We start from the raw sequence: 17,913 nt of genomic DNA on the forward strand, positions 1-17,913 counted from the left end.
TAAACATTGTCATAGTTACACTGAACAGTCAAAGAAAAGCACCATAACTCTTGTCAATCCTTCTTTATGTACTGTGTAGGAGCTCTGGATGAAAGCATTAGTCTTTACAAGTAAACATTGTCACAGTTACATTGAACAGTCAAAGAAAAGCACCATCACTCTTGTTAATCCTTCAGGAGCTCTGGATGAAAGCATTAGTCTTTACAAGTAAACATTGTCATAGTTACACTGAACAGTCAAAGAAAAGCACCATCACTGTTGTTAATCCTTCTTTATGTATTGTGTAGGAGCTCTGGATGGAAGCATTAATTAAGTCTTTACAAGTAAACATTGTCATAGTTACACTGAACAGCAAGAATAATGCACCATAACAGTAATGTATTTTTCTGTGGAATTAGAAGTTTTGATAGCTATATACGTTTAAGTACCCATAAAAAATTCCATACATTTAATAAATTTCATGTGACATAATCCATGAACATAGAAATATGTCCGTTGAAATATCTAAATATTTGATTTTGAAAATTGTACAAATGTATTGAATGGATATATTTTTGTGAGAGATTTCGACATTATCTTATTGATAAACTATGTGAGTGCACGAAACTCAGTCAATAAACTATAAAAAAAAAAAAAAAAATTTAAAAAGTAATAAAAGAAACTAAATTTTATCAACAAAAAAAAAAAAAAAAAAAAAAATTTTCAATTGGTGAATCAAAATTAAACTAATGTCTGCAAAGAGATGGACAAATTGCATCTCTTTTGTTTCTCAGTATTTTAGTCTGGCTTTTATTGAGTGCTGCCATATGTTGCTGACTTGACAAAGTTAATCTAAACTTAGAAATTAATGATGATTTATCATTTATTGAAAAGATATCAGATGTCTGTGACTGACTGCACATGAACATTTTTCTGGTATTATTTAAAAGATTTCATTAAAAAACACCAAACAATAACATCAGATCATAACAACATTTTAATTCATATATTAACCTAAAAACAGTATGAGATATACACTGTCTGAAGCCACAAATTCAAGGAACCATGAACTTATGTTTTATTTTTATGGAATAGAAGTAGTTTATTGGTTACAATACTTTACTTATTTACCTCTTATAATTATTTAATCACAAACATAAAAAGTGCTATCTAATTTTCTGTCAAATTTCTTTCCCTGTACAAAAGGAAATGTAAATATCTGTGGTTTTGATGTATCACAATATTTTCATTTCATTTTTTTTTTAAATTTTAAATCTGACATTTGATTATATTTTATTCTAGTTTTGTGGTCACATATATTTAAATGAAGCAGTCAGATTTAATGGAAAACTCATTTGACTAGTTCCAGTTTCAACACCAAAAATTTCTTGAAACAGTTCTTAAGAAAATTTAAATCAAATTTACCAGTTGCAAGAAATTTGGTTAACAGTAATATGAGCTTGGTCAGTGTAAAACTGAAATAACTCATTAGTTTGGAATCCAAGATGAATTAGGACCAAAGAACATCTTTCTATACATTTTTATTTTTTTTTATTTTCCAGAGACAATATTGTACTCAGGGATGTAGTTATGCCTTAAATGTGTTCACAGATAGCATAAAGGGTAAGTTTTATTTACATGTGTTCACAGATAGCATAAAGGGTAAGGTTTTATTTACATGTGTTCACCTTTGGCATAACAGGTAGGTTTTATTTACATGTGTTCACGGATAGCATAAAAGGCAGGTTTTATTTACATGTGTTCCAGTACTTGAATAGAATAAAATATAAATTTTATTTACATGTGTTCACAGATAGAATAAAAGATAGGTTTTGTGTGCATCTTTCGCAGATAGCATAAAAGGTAAGTTTTATTTGCATCTTTCACAGAAGCAAAAAGGAAAGTTTTTTTTGAAACTTTCACAGAGAGCATAAAAGGTAAGTTTTATTTGAAACTTTCACAGAAAGCATAAAAGGAAAGTATTATTTGAATCTTTCACAGAAAGCATAAAAGGAAAGTTTTATTTAAAACTTTCACAGAAAGCATAAAAGATGAATTTCATTTATAGAGTTTACTGACACTATAAATTTACTGATTGCATTGTGTAATACATGAAAAGGATGACAGGAAGCACCAAAATTATTTGACAGCACAACACACCACACCACCCACCCACAATGGACTCCTTTAAAAAATAGCATATTCTGACAAACTGTTGTTAGATTAGATACACAATACAAAACCGACACTGAGCAGTTACTAACTGGGGGATTGCTTAAGTGAACAAGGATGTAAAAAGGCAAAACATAAATAGGAAAGCAGGGTCACATGGTGTAGTTTATAAGGGTTGACTTTTCATTATTTAGTTTGGATTATCTACGGAAAAGTTTTGGAAATAAAATTATAGCAATTCTGAGCTAATATCAATAAGTCTGCTTCTGTTTAAATTAATTCAGTTTTGTCCTACTAGAATCAAAATTATTCTTTCATTCTCTTATGCTCATTTTTACATGATAACCATTGTAACTTTTGTCAGTATTTTATAGCTTGCTAATGCTCAGTGTAAAGATATTGACAATTAGAATATACCCACTAAAAAAAAATCCAATAATTACACATGTGAAATAATTCTGATAATTTCATTTTTCTTATGTCAGACAGAAATAGGTGTTGTCAAGACATTGCATGTTGATGATGTTGCATGAAAACACATTGAGAATGATTAGAAAAATTATTTTTATTAAAAAGTCCATGGCTAATGTGATAAATAGAATTTAACCTATCCAATAATTGAAATATTGAAATATGTTCAAAACAAGGAATTATTTGAATCTGTAATAACTTTAAATTCTGGAAAATTGATAAGAAATGTATGATGAAAACTGAACCAATTTAGAGGGTTAGGCATGCATGGCTAAGGGGGGTTAGTTAGTTAATACTGAAATATCAGTGGAAGTAAAATTAACCTTAGCCATGCGTGGATGGCTAACCCTATTTAGTTGGGTTAGTTTTCATTATATATTTTTTATCAATTTACCAGAATTCAAAATTATTCCAGATTCAAAGGATATCCTTGTTTCAACTGAATTTGACAGAAAAACACTGATAGTTTACTTGTGCACTACAAGAATTTTGAGAATGAATTTGTTATTGAATCACATGTTGAATATTTTTCTTTATTTGAATTCTTGGATAAGTAATTTTATGATTAGTAAAGAAAATTTTCTTATTCTAATTCAGTAGATGATTTAATCACTCTGAAATATTTTCAAGGTGAATGTCCTTTGATTGGAATATGCATAATTTGAAAGTTCATCATGAAATAAATCTTTCTGCCTTTCTGCTTTTCTTTTTACTTTAAAACCTGAAATTACATAAGCTATACTAATCATGAAAAACTCTGGTACCGTTTATGATTATTTTTATTTTCAACATAACATTTTCCCCCAATTATTGATCAAAGATCAAATAGAACTGTGTCAATGTTCCATCCTTATTCCTGATTTTGACGTTTTGTCTCACATCCCGCTGTTTTGTTGAGTCGTGAAATGACACAAAACCACAAAAACACAGTCATTAACATATTTATTTCCCAAGTAAAACTTATAGTTCTTTGTCATAGCTGAATCTGATAGACTTGGTGAAACACATTTATTCCCACAAAATGTCTACAGAAGAATATTTTCTGTTCTTGCTAGGATCATTTGGAAATTGCATGGAATATAATTAAGGTTGCACTTTAATATTGAAATATTCATGCATTCATATATTAGATGAGATGGTGTTCATTATTTAAGGATTTATTTCATTGAAGAATGTGCTCTTTTCTTGATTTCAACTTTTCCCTGGTAATATTTTGTTAACCCTCTGTGTTTTTCCTAGGAATAACGCATTAAAAAACATTTGCCTAGCAATTTTTTTTCTCTATTTTAATGCCCCCGCCGTAGTGAAGGTGGCATTGAGTTTAACCCTTGTCCGTCTGTACGTCTGTACGTCTATTATTATGTGTACTTCTGAATTTAAGTAATCATTATAAGTCTACATGTTTTTAAAATTTAAATCCAGTTTTGTAGTTGTAGTATATCACGACTTGTTTCAATGAAATTTATTGATTCATGAGATTACTCTTAGTTAAACTTGAATAATCCTGTGCCGTCTACCAGCCTATATAAAAATAAGGAGATGAGGTATGATTGCCAATGAGACAACTACCACCAAAGTTCAAATAAAGTGGATGTAAGCAACTATAGGCAACCATAAGGCCTTCAACGATCAGAAAAAACCCATAGGGTATAGTCGGCTATAAAAGGCTCTGAAGCCTATCGAGGTAAATGTACCAATCAGAGATCAGTAGGTGATCTGCGGAATATAAGTACTGACATTATTCGTGTTACTCTTAGTTTATCAACATAACACTACGGAGACAATATGTACTCTCATTTCATGATTGTAAATAATTAATATCTATTTATTAGTATGTGAAATACACAATACACAGCTTGTTATAATATTATTTTATAGAAGGAATGTTCGATAACATAAATAAAATAATTTCATGTAAACATTGAGTTTAGTAAAGGTTTGGCTCCTTTCTACTCCCCTTATTAACACGTAACCACTCCCCTTTTTAACAGTTTCTTGATCCACTACTGATTAAACTAAGCGAATCACTATATGCTTCTGTGATTTACCTGTTCCGTTTGAACAATTCATCAAGACAAATAAACCAATTGCTTTTATAAACATGGTAGAAATTATATTAATAGGTTGTGCATTGATGGGGTCATGGCATGATTAAGAAAAAGTGAGTTAATTAGAAATATTTAAAACTAGAACAAAAAAAGTCTACGCTGTGAAGGAAAAGGGCAACCAAAGCATACTGTTTACACAAGCAAGAGTCACAACAGTGTAGAATTATAGTCACTTAAACTTCTCCAGTCTTGACTTGGGGAAGGTGTCTTTTTTAAACGCAACCACGTCTGATCGAAATGCTTCCATTAAATGTATTATACAGTCTGCAGACAGTGTAAAACACATTTAACTTATTTTTTTTATCTCTTTGGGCCCTTTATGCCCATTGAACCTAGACAATTGATTTAATGTTAAATACTAGTATGTTAACGTCTTAAATATGGCTGAAATGTTTGATATTTGACTTGAAAAAGCACCTGCTAGTAGTCTACATGGAGATAGAACATTTTTTTTTATTTATTTGCCAGCCATCAGGTCTTCAGTTCATCCAAGTAAACAGCATGTCAGTACTTTGATTAATGCTTGTATTTATATATGCTTGTATCTCAAAAAAGAAGGAACAAATCTATGTTTATTTTTCCTTAATTTGATGTAGTATTCGATATTTATTAAAAAAGTGTTCATAATTAAGGAAAATTTGTTATTTTGAATTTCAGCTGCAGGCATTCTTCAGTGAGAAATAGGCATATGTTGCCATTAGAAAGATTAGTTCATTATGGCTTTTCATATTAAAGAATGCCTCTGGCTGGTCTTTGGTTTAAACTTGAAAACATTACATTGTCAACAGATTAAAATACTGCTTTGTCAAGTCACTGTATCTTTTAAAGATTTAAATCTTCATTAGTAAAAAGGTTTTGAACTGATTGACCATTTTGATTTATTTGAAACTTTAAATGAAAAAACACAATTAAGATGGATTATATATAAAAAGGTTAACATCTTGGGCTGAGATTGTTCCAATATGATGTTAAGCAGGTCTGTTGTGCTCATTTAATCATAGCCCTATGATTTAATTTTTTTTTAAAGCAAATAGGTACATTAAAGTGAGAACATGAATGCTCCTGCTCAAGCTTTGCAATTTTCCAAGTTAAAAAGGGACATAACTCTAGAATGGTAAATGACTCACTGCCCAAATTCTTACTCTGTCTGTTTGTTGTGGTTTTTAGCATTGTGTATCAGTTTTATAAAATTTGGATGAGGCAAACTTTAATTAGAGTCAGGGAAACGAAAATGGAACAGAAGGACAGACAGTCAAGGGTAACACTTAATGCCCCCTTCACCAACAGCAAAAATATCAGACATTACAACAGACCTGACTTAATCATCACCAACACCCTGACCCCTCCAATAAAATATATGGTTACAAACAACAGCAAACAACATATGTTCCAGATAGCCTGACTTTTTATATGCACAAAATATGGTTAAAACAGTTAAACCTGTTCACAAACTTCCGCTTTTTCTATTTAGACCATCTGTCATAAAAGTAAAATACAACAAAAACACTTGACAGTGCAGCTGTCAACAGGATGGATTTGTTATACTCCTGTTATCTCTGAGCAAGTGACTTTTTCTTCATATTTTTTCCATAGTTTTCTCATTCTATCAACATTTTTTTTATTCTTGCCCCCTCCCATCTGGTGATTCTTTTCCACCATATTTCTTTTCTTTTATTTTCTCTCTCGATCAACATTTGATCTGATTTCCCATCCTTTCTTTTTTCTCTCTCAACATCAGTTTCGATCTCCCATCCTTTTTTTTTTCTTTCCATCAATATCAGTTTTGATTTCCCATCCTTTTTTTTTCTTTCCATCAATATCAGTTTCGATCTCCCATCTTTAAGATAAAGAGATATATTATGACATTGTTTTAATGGCGATAACAAATTGCCTTTTAACACAATTATTGATCTGTCTATTTCTTTTCTTAATTCACCATATAAACTGATAAGGATATCTTGATTCATAGAGATTAAGTTAAATGGAGTGTATACAGTTTCCTTTGAATCTTACTGATCACTGTAGTGGCATCGGATCCATAGCTGTCACGTTTAATTCTATTTTTCCCCTCAAGATGAGTACATTTTCCGTTAATGGTGATACGCTCGGCTGCATATTCTTTATTGTCATTGTTTTAAGATATTGCAAAGCAAATAGAGATTGTTCTTCTGTAAAATATTATACTTGACAGGTCTACCTTTGTCAGTATATTATTGACATGTTTTTTTTTAGGAAAGATGTTTATAGAAATAAGAAGATGTGGTATGAGTGCCAATGAGACAACTCTCCATCCAAGTCACAATGTGTAAAAAGTAAACAATTATAGGTCAAAGTACGGCCTTCAACACGGAGCCTTGGCCCACACCGAACAGCAAGCTATAAAGGGCCCCAAAATGACTAGTGTAAAACAATTCAAACAGGAAAAACAACTGTCTAGTCGTCTTTTATCAATATTATCTTTAGATGAACTTTATATGCAGTGTGTTGCTCCATTTATTAAAAGTCCATATCACTGCCGAGGGTGGACCAGTTAACTCTCACATGACTGTATAGTTACAACACTCTTGTATAGTTATGAACTGTACAGCAATTAACTGTACAGTCATTAACTTTATAATAACGTTAACTGTATAGTAATTATCTGTATAGTAGCTAACTGTATAGTAATTAACTGTATAGTAATTAACTGTATAGTAATTTACTTGTTTATCAATTAACTGTATAGTTATGATAAATGTACAGTCATTAACTGACTAACTGTATAGTACATTATCTGTATAGTACCGTTAACTGTATTGTAATTATCTGTATAGTAGCTAACTGTATAGTTATGTTAACTGTATAGTAATAAACTGTATAGGAGTTTCATTTCAGATAATTGTCTGTTACTGTTGGTTTTTCATTTTTTTAATGCCATCAATTTTTGAAGATATTATTGTGCAATTAAATAAAAACAATCATATTTCATAGATGTCAGTTTTTTTTTCGAAGCTGTAAACTGGACAATCTCCCTTTGAGGAAAGTTTAATAAGAGATTTGCAATATAACCTATTATACATTTCTTAAAATAGGGGAAGAGGGACTACCCTTTCCCCCACCTATCTCTTTATAAATCTTCTACTGCCAGCATGGAAAGAAAGTCAGTCAGACCTATATCTATTTGTCATGCATATATACATGCCTCACTTAATACTCTTGAAATGGAATGCATTTTGATTTTTACTATTAATACCATTTGTATCCATTAGTGTTTTCATGTAATACCAATAATTGTCAGCTGGTGAACTATAAAACAGAATCTATTATTTATTAAATTGTCTAACATATTCTTGTTTGTGGTTTTGGTTAATGAGATTTTGCAGTTCATTTGATATAGGCCAATTTTGAAATTAAGATTTATGGTTGGAAAAAAGGGAAATACATATTTTTGAGGCATGAAAAGAAAAAAATGATGTAAAACTCTTTAAGATTTATTTATATTGAAATATCAATATCCATGTAAACTGGCCATTTTGATTTAAGGGAGGCATGTCGTTAACATAATTATTGAAAGTAATAGTTAAAATTGTCTTTCACAATTAGTTTATTTGATGTAGTTATAAATTGATGATTACAAAATACCTACTTTTCCATAAATACCCAATATCATTGTAGAGAATGTTGGTTTGCAGTTTTCCACCAGTAAAACGGTTAATTTAAATTTTGTGTTTTCCTGCCAAACGTTGATGGTTCTTTCCAGGTACTCTTAAGGTTACAAGAGCACAATTATTTGTCTGCATTTTACTGGCAAGTTTTTTACCCCAAGATGGTACTCTGAATAGAATCCTGTACGGCTTCTGATTGGATGATACAGAATTGGAATTACTTTTAATCGAAAGCTTATCCAATAAGGTTTAAAAAATCCAGAAAATCAAATTAACATTTTGCAAAGTATAGAAAATATCTTCCATTTCTGCACGTCGGGGCCATTAAAAATATGCCTTTTTCTTTAAGCGAAAAAAATAGACAATCTTTTTCAACTGCATTTTAAGTCAATTTTTGCCGCATGACCATGTATATTTTTGGTTGTAAATTGCAACACTGGCATTTCTAGTAACAGGAACTGCTACCCGTTTTTCCCTAGTTTGTGTAGTCTTCGAGAAAAAAAATACGGAACACCACTGGTACCCTATGGAAAATGCATTACGAATAATTGCGCTCTTGTAACCAATAGCTTCCTCCATTAATAAAAACTGGCTGCCATGAAATATCCAAGAGTGCTGAAAGTTGTTTTAATTAAACACTAAAACTAATCAATCTAAATTTTTGTGATAAGTATGGAAAATTTGACAAGTTTGAAAAGCTGTATAATGATGGATATTATTTATGAATAAAAGACTTAAGGTGGTACCAAACATCTTGACTAAAACTAATTTGGCTCGTTTAATTTTTTTAAAATTTTGACAAAATATTTACTTTGACCCTTTGTCAGAATATAAAATTTTCAAAAAACTTGAACCACACACTTTATCGAAAAACTTTCATTGAATATATAGCAGTTTGACAATCACTAATTTTGATCATAGTGAAGCTTAATATTACCTTAACAATAGAACGTGATTAAAACATTCAGCTGATTTTACAGAATTATCTCCCTGTAGTGTTATGTACCACCTTAATTGACTGTAAAACAATAACCAAACAACACAATAATAAAAAAAAAAATACATATAAATAATAGTTGGAATTCCCCACTCCCCCTCCCCCCCAAAAAAAATAATAAATTAGACAGTATAACAGAATTTACACCAACCACCACACACCATTCTTCAGAGGAAAACAATAAAGAACAACACATAGACCATATAACCTGACTAAGTACAGCCACAAAAGATATTTATAATTAAAAAATAGTGCAGGTAAAAAGTAAAAGAATTTTATATTTTAAAATATTTTATATAGACTATATAGGGAAATGTTCCAGAATTTATCGAGGTGCCTAACAAAAAAATGTTGCTTAACCAAAAATGTCCATAAAATGGGTTGGGGGTAAGCATGACATTTTAGGATAGGAAAGGTGGTAGAAAACACAACTTAATTTGTGTTAGCCTTCCAATTTATTACCAAATTGAAAATCTAACACTTTGATCAAGCAATATTTTAATGTTTTTAAGTAGATGAATGACTAAATCTAACAGAAAAAAAAAAGTATATTATCTCGTTTTGAGTATATTATCTTGTTTTGAGTATATTATCTCGTTTTGAGTATATTATCTTGTTTTTGAGTATATTATCTTGTTTTGAGTATATTATCTTGTTTTTGAGTATATTATCTTGTTTTGAGTATATTATCTCGTTTTGCGTATATTATCTTGTTTTGAGTATATTACATGTATCTCATTTTGAGTATATTATCTCGCTTTGAGTATATTCTCAAAACGAGTATATTCTTGTTTTGAGTATGTTATCTCGTTTTGACATTATGATTGTCTGTCATTTACTGCAAAACTGTTGCATTTTTAATGTTCAAAGCTTTTAAAATGTGATAATTGAAAATCATACAGAGATGTCTATTAGCAATAGATAGCCAAATGTCACCATCATCAAGAGATTTTTCGCTTAATCTTCAAATGTGTCCATTCAAGTTTAAATCTGAGTTAATGATCAGTTATTTGTTTTAAAATAAACGTCATCATTATCAGAAGCTAGTTTTATCGAATCCAAGCTTAGGCTTTGATGCCCAATTATGAGTAAATACTATTACAGCTTTGTTTCTTGTTCAAATTTCATGGCATCCAATTTCAATGGAAGCAAAGATCTAAAAATAAATTTGATAGTTCATTTATAATATTTATACATTGTAATTGCAATAAAAATTTCGGAAAACTGAGTATTAGCTCTCTTATTTATACACTGACTCATTCATTTGAAAACATATGCCAGTTTGTGGTTTCTAATGAAAGAGTGGAGAAAGATACCAAAGAGATATTTAAACCCATAAGTCTAAAAAAAAACTGACATGGCTAAAAGCATGACCAAAAGATGAGCAACAGTTTACAAAACACAGAATAGAAAACTTAAGACTGAGCAACAGTAAAACCAGGTGATCTCAGGGGCTCTGGAAGGGTACTTATTGTGTTTTTCCAAAAGATACTCTATAAGATTAATAAAGGTAATAGGAGTTGCACAATTAATGCCATCTTCTTCTGAAGACTGTGAAAGTTTCACCAAAATGCACCTTATAGGTTAGGAGAATATGGCCGCCATGGCTAAAAATAGAACATAGGGGTAAAATGCAAGTTTTGTCTATTATTTAGAAAACCACTATAAATAGAGAAAATCTGACAGGGCATAAATGTTCAGAATGTTGAGCTTTACCTACGGTTCTTTCAGTCAAAACTGTCAGACGACTTCTATTAGGAGTTATTGCCCTTAAATGATGAATTTTACCATTTTTTGATGTTTTTGTCTTTATTTTGAAAATTATAATAGATAGACAGAAACTTTAAATAGCAAAAATCATCAGCAAGACGAAGATCCACAAATAAGCCATAATGGCCGAAATTGTCTGTCGATTCGTTATTGGAGTTATTGCCCTTTAATGATATTTAACATTTTTTTTGCATTCTTTGCTTGTTATCTTTAAAACTATAATAGATAAAAGGAAACTTTAAAAAGAAATAATTATCAACAGGATAAGATCTACAAATATGTCAACATGACTGAAATTATCAGCTAACGCTTTATAAAGTTATTCCCCTTTAATGATGATTTTTACTAAAAAAGTGGGCATTGTTGAAGATACAGGTGAGTGACTTAGAGCCTCTAGTTTGTATTTTGTAAAAAAAAAAAAAATTTTGCTCCTCAAAATACTTCTTAGTTTTTGACATCTTTGAATTACATTGTATATTCTTTTTATATTTTCAGAATATTTAGGACATCTTCCAGCTCCAGAACTAAAACATGGTTCCAAAGGTTACTCATTCCTTACTCTACATTGGAGTGGACCAATCAATGATAATGTGACATATTACATTCAGAGTCGTGTATTAGACACCAATGGCGATTGGTCAATTTATGGGGGCTCTTTAGCACAACCAAATGGAGATCTAAAAATTACTGGTCTACAGCCATTTATGAATTATACGGTAAGAATTAATAGAAGCTATATATTTCTTCTAGTATTTGAATTTGAAAATTGACAATTACTATGGATTCATTTGTATTCATGGATTGAGGAAAATTGTAATTTCGTGGATATTCGATTTTGTGGTCTTTCCAAAGTCTGCATACAAGCCAAAAGAAAATTTGAACTTCATTGAACATTAAAATTCGTAGAATACCTACACCCATGAAATCCACGAAAATAGTTATCCATGATTAATAATGAATTCACCATATGCTAGAAAGGCAGCTGCTTTTAACTTTAGTCGGGGGATTTGATATCCTAAATTTTCAGCAGCTAATAATCAAAATTAAAAAGTAAAACCCCTAATCAAAGGAAATTAAGGACAGTTAAGATATGTTTTAGAATCAAATGGTTTGGTTTGTGGGTAATTTATTGGTTGTATACAACGATTGACATAAAATTGTATGATATGAAGTTTTGCTAATTGTTGAAGGCCCTACCTTCGATTCTGTAATGTTGAATATTTTATATCAGTGGAAATGCTGACTGGCTTTTTGGGTTTATTTCCTGGAAATGTAGTCTGCTACATTGTACTTAATTAGTCCAAGCAGAAGAAGGAGACACTATATAATAAAAAAAATGTTTGAAATATTATTACCGGTACACAATGTTTATAAATATGTAATATTAATGGTATAGATGACTTTGTAATCAAGCAGTGCTACAGACAGGGTTGCATGTTGATTTCATGTCATTATTGAATCCTTTTTACTTTCTTATAATATGATAAACAATTACAGTCTTGCCAATATTGGACATAATAAGCTTTTATAGTCCTAATTTAAGTAACCAATATTAACCTCTGTCTGCGACCTCAGTCAATATTGATTCCCTAAATCCATGGAAGCTTAAATCCCAATCCCAAAAGACAATAATAGTCCAAAATAGAGTCTCAAAAGGGAAATAATGATAATTGGTTTGATAGCTGTTATATAGAGCATTGTCAGCCAATCACCACTTTTCAAAGTTTTACCCAGAATTCATTTTTACCTAGAATTAATTTTTACCCAGAATTCATTAAATTCAACAGGTGATTCATGCAATTTACTAAAAAGAAATCTGCACAATTCAAGTTATAAGAAAATAGAATATGTATTCCAACATTTATTTGACTTATTTAAAAGAAACTAATTTAGAAACTAAGAACAAATTCTTTGTTTGATGTTGCCTACCCATGCCTTGTAGAGTTGGGTAGGTAGGTAGGGATTTTTTTTTTGGCCACCAACATAAATTACAAGAACAGAAATCGACATTAGAGCACAAAAAAACTTTTAAAAAAGATTTTAAATGATTTGTGTCATAAAATTTTTCAGGTAGGCTGCTTTTTAGGTGGGTAGGTCACCGCAACATCAAAAATTCTAATATTATTTTTTGCCTAGGGGAAAATGTCATGTAAAAATGGCTTCTTACCACAATACTTTCAGTCCTTGAAGGTTATTGTCTTTTAAGTAACCCTAGAGTAGTAATTTTCTATCTTGATTATTCAGACTTTTATATTTGTACAAATTTTATCGTTTAATACTCCTACTGTTTAGTTGAATTCTTAGAAATCGTAGAAATTTTGACGAAATGTCATTATAAGTTTAAGTACAATCTGATATCAGCTTATGTAATGATATCCTACAAGGTCAATAAAGGACAGTTAATTAGAAGAAAGTTGACAACATATTAGGATAATTTGTCAGTTTAAAGAGGTTAATAAGGTTATTAAGTGTCAATTTTGTCTGTCAGAAATGACAAAAGCTTTTAATTGAATGTCTTTTACTAAGAATTTCTGGAAATTATTTCATAACTAAAGCATCTTTATAAATATATTAGCCAATTTTCCAATTTTAATGTTTTAAGTGCTTGGTTTTTTTTATTATACGACCGCAAAAATTAAAAATTTTTTGGTCGTATATTGGTATGACGTTGGCGTCGTCGTCGTTGTCGTCGTCGTCGTTGTCGTTGTCGTCGTCGTCGTCCGGCGTCGTCTGGCGTCGTCCGAAGACACATTGGTTTTCGCACTCTAACTTTAGTTTAAGTGAATGGATCTCCATGAAATTTCACCATAAGGTTCAATACCACGAAAGGAAGGTTGGGATTGATTTTGGGGGTTATGGTACCAACAGTTAAGGAATTAGGGGCCAAAAAGGGGCCAAAAATAAGCATTTTTGTAATTTTCAGACAATAACTTGTGTGTAAGTGTATAGATCTCTCTGACATTGTACCACAAGGTTCCATATCACAAAGGGAAGGCTGTAATTGATTTTGGGGGTAATTGCCTCAATATTTTAGGAATTAGGGGCCAAAAAAGGGGCAAAAAACAAGCATTTTTCTAGTTTCATGACAATAACTTGTGTGTAAGTGTTTGGATATTTCTGAAATTGTACTACAAGGTTCCATATCACAAAGGGAAAGCTGGAATTGAGTTTGGGGGTAATTGCCCGAAACGTTTAGGAATTGGGGGCCAAAAATAAGCATTTTTCTAGTTTCCAGACAATAACTTGTGTTCAAGTGTATGGATCTCTCTGAAATTGTACTGCAAGGTACCATACCACAAAGGGAAGGCTGGGATTGAATTTGGGGGTGATGAATCATAAGGGGGTTCAAAAAATTTGGGGGGGGAGATTTTTTTTTTTTTTTTTTTTCTTTTTTTCCTTTTTTTTTTCTTTTAAAATTTTCCATTTTAAGTTGATTATTTCTGATTTATATTTAAAAGCAAATAATAATGATATGGTAGGAGATACACACCAAACAGGATGTGTAAATTATTATATAATAAGTATTGTGCAATAGCAAGAAATTTTCAATTGCACAGTATTGCACAATAGCAAGAAATCTTCAATTGCACAGTATTGCGCAATAGCAAGAAATCTTCAATTGCACAGTATTGCGCAATAGCAAGAAATATCCAATAGCACAATATTGCGCAATAGCAAGAAATTGTCAATTGTACAGTATTGCGCAATAGCAAGAAATATTCAATTGCACAGTGTTGTGCAAAAGAAGATACTTCGTATAAATTGCTTATTTCTTGATCAATTTCAATGGGGTTTTATTCTTGAATTCTTGGGGTTCTTTAATATGCTGAATCTAACCGTGTATTAAGTTTTTGGATTTTGGGCCCCGTTTTTAAATTGGTCCACATTGAGGTCCAAAGGGTCCAAAATTTAACTTTGTTTGATTTCATCAAAAATTGAATTATTGGGGTTCTTTGATATGCCGAACCTAACCTTATATTTAGATTTTTAATTTGGGGTCCCGTTTTTTAAATTGGTCTACATTAAGGTCCAAAGGGTCCAAAATTAAACTTAATTTGATTTTAACAAAAATTGAATTCTTGGGGTTCTTTGATATGCTGAATCTAAACATGTGTTTAGATTTTTGATTATGGGCCCAGTTTTCAAGTTGGTCCAAGTTGGGGTCCAAAATTAAACTTTGTTTGATTTCAACAAAAATTGAATATATGGGGTTATTTGATATGCAAAATCTAAACATGTATTTAGATTTTAGATTTTTGGCCCAGTTTTCAAGTTGGTCCAAATTGGGGTCCAAAATTAAACTTTGTTTGATTTCAACAAAAATTGAATATATGGGGTTCTTTGATATGCTGAATCTTACCATGTATTTAGATTTTTTATTTGTGGGCCTGCTATCAAATTGGTTCATATTGAGGTCAAAAGGGTCCAAAATTAATCTTTGTTTGATTTCATAAAAAATTGAATTATTGGGGTTCTTTGATATGCCAAATCTAACTGTGTATTTAGATTTTTAATTTTGGGTCCTGTTTTTTAAATTGGTCTACATTAAGGTCCAAAGGGTCCAAAATTAAACTTAGTTTGATTTTAACAAAAATTGAATTTTTGGGGTTCTTTGATATGCTGAATCTAAACATGTGTTTAGATTTTAAATTATGGGACCAGTTTTCAAGTTGGTCCAAGTTGGGGTCCAAAATTAAACTTTGTTTGATTTCAACAAAAATTGAATATATGGGGTTCTTTGATATGCTGAATCTAAACATGTATTTAGATTTTAGATTTTTGGCCCAGTTTTCAAGTTGGTCCAAATTGGGGTCCAAAATTAAACTTTGTTTGATTTCAACAAAAATTGAATATATGGGGTTCTTTGATATGCTGAATCTTACCATGTATTTAGATTTTTTATTAGTGGGCCCGCTATCAAATTGGTTCATATTGAGGTCAAAAGGGTCCAAAATTAAACTTTGTTTGATTTCATCAAAAATTGAATAATTGGGGTTCTTTGATATGCCAAATCTAACCGTGTTTTTAGATTTTTAATTTTGGGTCCCGTTTTTTAAATTTGTCTACATTAAGGTCCAAAGGGTCCAAAATTAAACTTAGTTTGATTTTAACAAAAATTGAATTCTTCGGGTACTTTGATATGCTGAATCTAAACATGTGTTTAGATTTTTGATTATGGGACCAGTTTTCAAGTTTGTCCAAGTTGGGGTCCAAAATTAAACTTTGTTTGATTTCAACAAAAATTGAATATATGGGGTTCTTTGATATGCTGAATCTAACCATGTATTTTGATTTTGGACATTGGACCATAATAGGTAAATTAAAAAAAATGAAGTTCTTAGACCACATTCTTTCTGTGTCAGAAACCTATGCTGTGTCAAATATTTAATCACAATCCAAATTCAGAGCTGTATCAAGCTTGAATGTTGTGTCCATACTTGCCCCAACTGTTCAGGGTTCGACCTCTGCGGTCGTATCAAGCTGCGCCCAGCGAAGCATTTTATTATACTTGTAATTCATATTTTGAATTAAATTTTGTGTTTTATTCAGAAATTGTTATCATTGTTGTGTTAATGAGTGCACCTTAATTTTTAATTATAGCTGGTTTACTTTTTGAAAAGCTCTGATACAAAATTGCCAATATGGAAAATATGTAATAATTTTTTATGCCCCACCTAGGGGCATTATGTTTTTTGGTCTGTGCGTCAGTTCATTCGTCCGTTCGTCCGTCCGTTCGTCCGTCCATTCATCTGTCCCGCTTCAGGTTTAAGTTTTTGGTCAAGATAGTTTTTGATGAAGTTGAAGTCCGATCAACTTGAAACTTAGTACACATGTTTTCTATGATATGATCTTTCTAATTTTAATGCCAAATTAGAGTTTTGACCCCAATTTCACGGTCCACTGAACATAGAAAATGATAGTGCGAGTGGGGCATCCTTGTACTATGGACACATTCTTGTTCTTCATTTGAAATGGACTAAATTGAGTACAGAAGTATGAAAAAGTAGATGCTTATATTTATTTCATTTGGTACTTATAACATATCATGGACAATCAAAATAAATTCCAATTATCAAGTTCAAATAGTTCAGGTGGTACCAAACACCTTGACTAAAATGAATTTTGCTCGATTAATTTTCATAAAATTTTGACAAAATATTTACTTTGACCCTTTGTCAAAAATATAAAAAATTTCAAAAAACCACACACTTTATCTGAAAAATTTCATTGGATATATAGCAGTTTGACAATTACTAATTTTGATCATTGAGAAGCTTGATATTTCCTGAACTATAGCACTTGATTAAAACGTTCAGCTGATTTTTCAGAGTTATCTCCCTGTAGTGTTATGTACGACCTTAATGCCACATGTGGAGCAGGATCTGCTTGATCCTTCCAAAGCACCTACAATCAGCACCATTTTTTTTCGTGGAATTCGTGTTGCTTGGTCTTTAGTTTTCTAAGTTGTGTTTTGTATAATATTGTTTGTCTTTTGGTTGTTTTTCGTATTTGCCATATATGGTGTTGTCGGGTTGTCTTTGACTTATCAGTTTGACTATCCCTTTGGTATCTTCAACTCTCTTTGATATTCAATTCATAAATATTATAAAATAGTTAAAACAATGAACTTTTATTTGAGAATTGGGTTCCCAGATGAGCTTAGAATTTCTTAATGGAAATTTGTGGTCCGTTTTATCCCTTTTGGTAATCAGAGGAGATATACGTCTCATTCTTATATGTGGAATAATTGGAAAAACATAAACTTTATTTC

At 30.9% G+C, this 17,913-nt stretch overlaps 2 protein-coding genes across 2 annotated transcripts in view; both read left to right on the forward strand.

Annotated features, from left to right (window-relative positions):
* The window catches only part of LOC127726795 (uncharacterized), a 46,631-nt gene extending 41,854 nt beyond the window's left edge, over positions 1–4,777 (forward strand). Inside the window, exons 5-6 of the mRNA XM_052234249.1 lie at positions 1,542–1,602; positions 4,746–4,777. Of these exons, the coding sequence (XP_052090209.1) occupies positions 1,542–1,602; positions 4,746–4,777 (93 nt within the window). The remainder of the gene's footprint in view (positions 1–1,541; positions 1,603–4,745) is intronic.
* Positions 4,778–11,654: 6,877 nt separating this feature from the next.
* LOC127726614 (proto-oncogene tyrosine-protein kinase ROS-like) overlaps positions 11,655–17,913 on the forward strand; it is an 89,653-nt gene continuing 83,394 nt past the window's right edge. Inside the window, exon 1 of the mRNA XM_052234032.1 lies at positions 11,655–11,857. Coding sequence (XP_052089992.1) covers positions 11,846–11,857 — 12 coding nt within the window. The 5' untranslated portion in view covers positions 11,655–11,845. The remainder of the gene's footprint in view (positions 11,858–17,913) is intronic.

The sequence above is a fragment of the Mytilus californianus genome, unplaced genomic scaffold (genome assembly GCF_021869535.1).
Source record: "Mytilus californianus isolate M0D057914Y unplaced genomic scaffold, xbMytCali1.0.p SCAF_18, whole genome shotgun sequence".
NCBI classification, from domain to species: domain Eukaryota; kingdom Metazoa; phylum Mollusca; class Bivalvia; order Mytilida; family Mytilidae; genus Mytilus; species Mytilus californianus.